Raw genomic sequence first — 1,173 nt, 5'->3', positions numbered from 1 at the left:
TTTCTGCAGGCAGTAATAGGAGGGTTGGGTGTCACCAGCAAGCACTCCTGGTCTGAGACGCGTGTGGGGTGTGTCTGGTTGGGGTGCTGGGTCCTACTGCCTTCCTCCGTCCTCCGCCCTTCCCGAGGCTCCTCTGCCACAGCAACCACCAGCTTCCTCGCTCGCCAGGGAAAGGAAAGATTCGACTGAGATGATAAAACTCATCAATAGAAGCTATTCGTTGTCTCCTCGTTTTTAAAAGGAATCGGGTAGTAGTGGTGGTCGTGGTTTTTTTTTTTTCTTTTTTTGTCTCTTCTTTTGTTAATTCAAGCAAGACCAAATGTCAGAAAAAAATGTTTCTTTTTCTCAATCATTAATTTTTTGTCCTTTTTAAAATTGTTTATTATGATGATTTCTCTTTTAAACTGATTTCTGCAGGCAGTAATAGGAGGGTTGGGTGTCACCAGCAAGCACTCCTGGTCTGAGACGCGTGTGGGGTGTGTCTGGTTGGGGTGCTGGGTCCTACTGCCTTCCTCCGTCCTCCGCCCTTCCCGAGGCTCCTCTGCCACAGCAACCACCAGCTTCCTCGCTCGCCAGGGAAAGGAAAGATTCGACTGAGATGATAAAACTCATCAATAGAAGCTATTCGTTGTCTCCTCGTTTTTTTTCTTTTAAAAATGTTATTGTTTTATATATATATATTTTTTTCCATTTTCCCCAAAGTTGTCCAAAAAGAGTTGAGTTGATGCGAATCCCTTGGCTGTGTGGTTGGTCTGCCCGTCACCCACCCCGGACCCCCGTCACGGGGGACATCGAGGCTGGGGACGCCCTGATGCCCAGGAGGCTCTGTCCTGGCCTGGGGGTGCTCTGGGGAGCCCTGGTCCCTCCAGAGTCTGGGATCTCCATCACTGGCGGGTTCTCCCTGGGCCCCGATGCTGGGCGGGGTCGGCTCCTCCTGGTGGGGTGTGTGCATGGGGTGCATGGGGGGGCCAGGCGGGGGACGGTGTCACCTCGCCCGGACTTAGCACCAATCGTCGTCGCTTTCACTGTAGGGTTCGTGCAGGCCTTTCCGGGAGCCAGGCCCTGGGGGCCTGGTCAGTCCATGGACCGGGTAGTAGCCATTGGGGAGTCTCCGGCCGTGCCGGGAAGGCGAGGTGCAGGCCGGGCCTGCGGCCCGGGGAGTCCTGGGCGATC

The 1,173-nt window shown here is 54.3% G+C and overlaps 1 protein-coding gene across 1 annotated transcript in view; it reads right to left on the bottom strand.

Moving 5' to 3' along the window:
* Window positions 1-390: 390 nt before the first annotated feature.
* The window catches only part of Cacna1a (calcium voltage-gated channel subunit alpha1 A), a 179,279-nt gene continuing 178,496 nt past the window's right edge, over window positions 391-1,173 (bottom strand). The window contains exon 51 of the mRNA XM_033757319.1: window positions 391-1,173. This exon is cut by the window's right edge and continues 22 nt beyond it. Coding sequence (XP_033613210.1) covers window positions 1,001-1,173 — 173 coding nt within the window. The 3' untranslated portion in view covers window positions 391-1,000.

The sequence above is a fragment of the Fukomys damarensis genome, unplaced genomic scaffold (assembly GCF_012274545.1).
Source record: "Fukomys damarensis isolate Sample0158 unplaced genomic scaffold, DMR_v1.0_HiC HiC_scaffold_30, whole genome shotgun sequence".
NCBI classification, from domain to species: Eukaryota; Metazoa; Chordata; class Mammalia; order Rodentia; family Bathyergidae; genus Fukomys; species Fukomys damarensis.
This window is presented reverse-complemented; position numbering and strand designations above follow the sequence as displayed.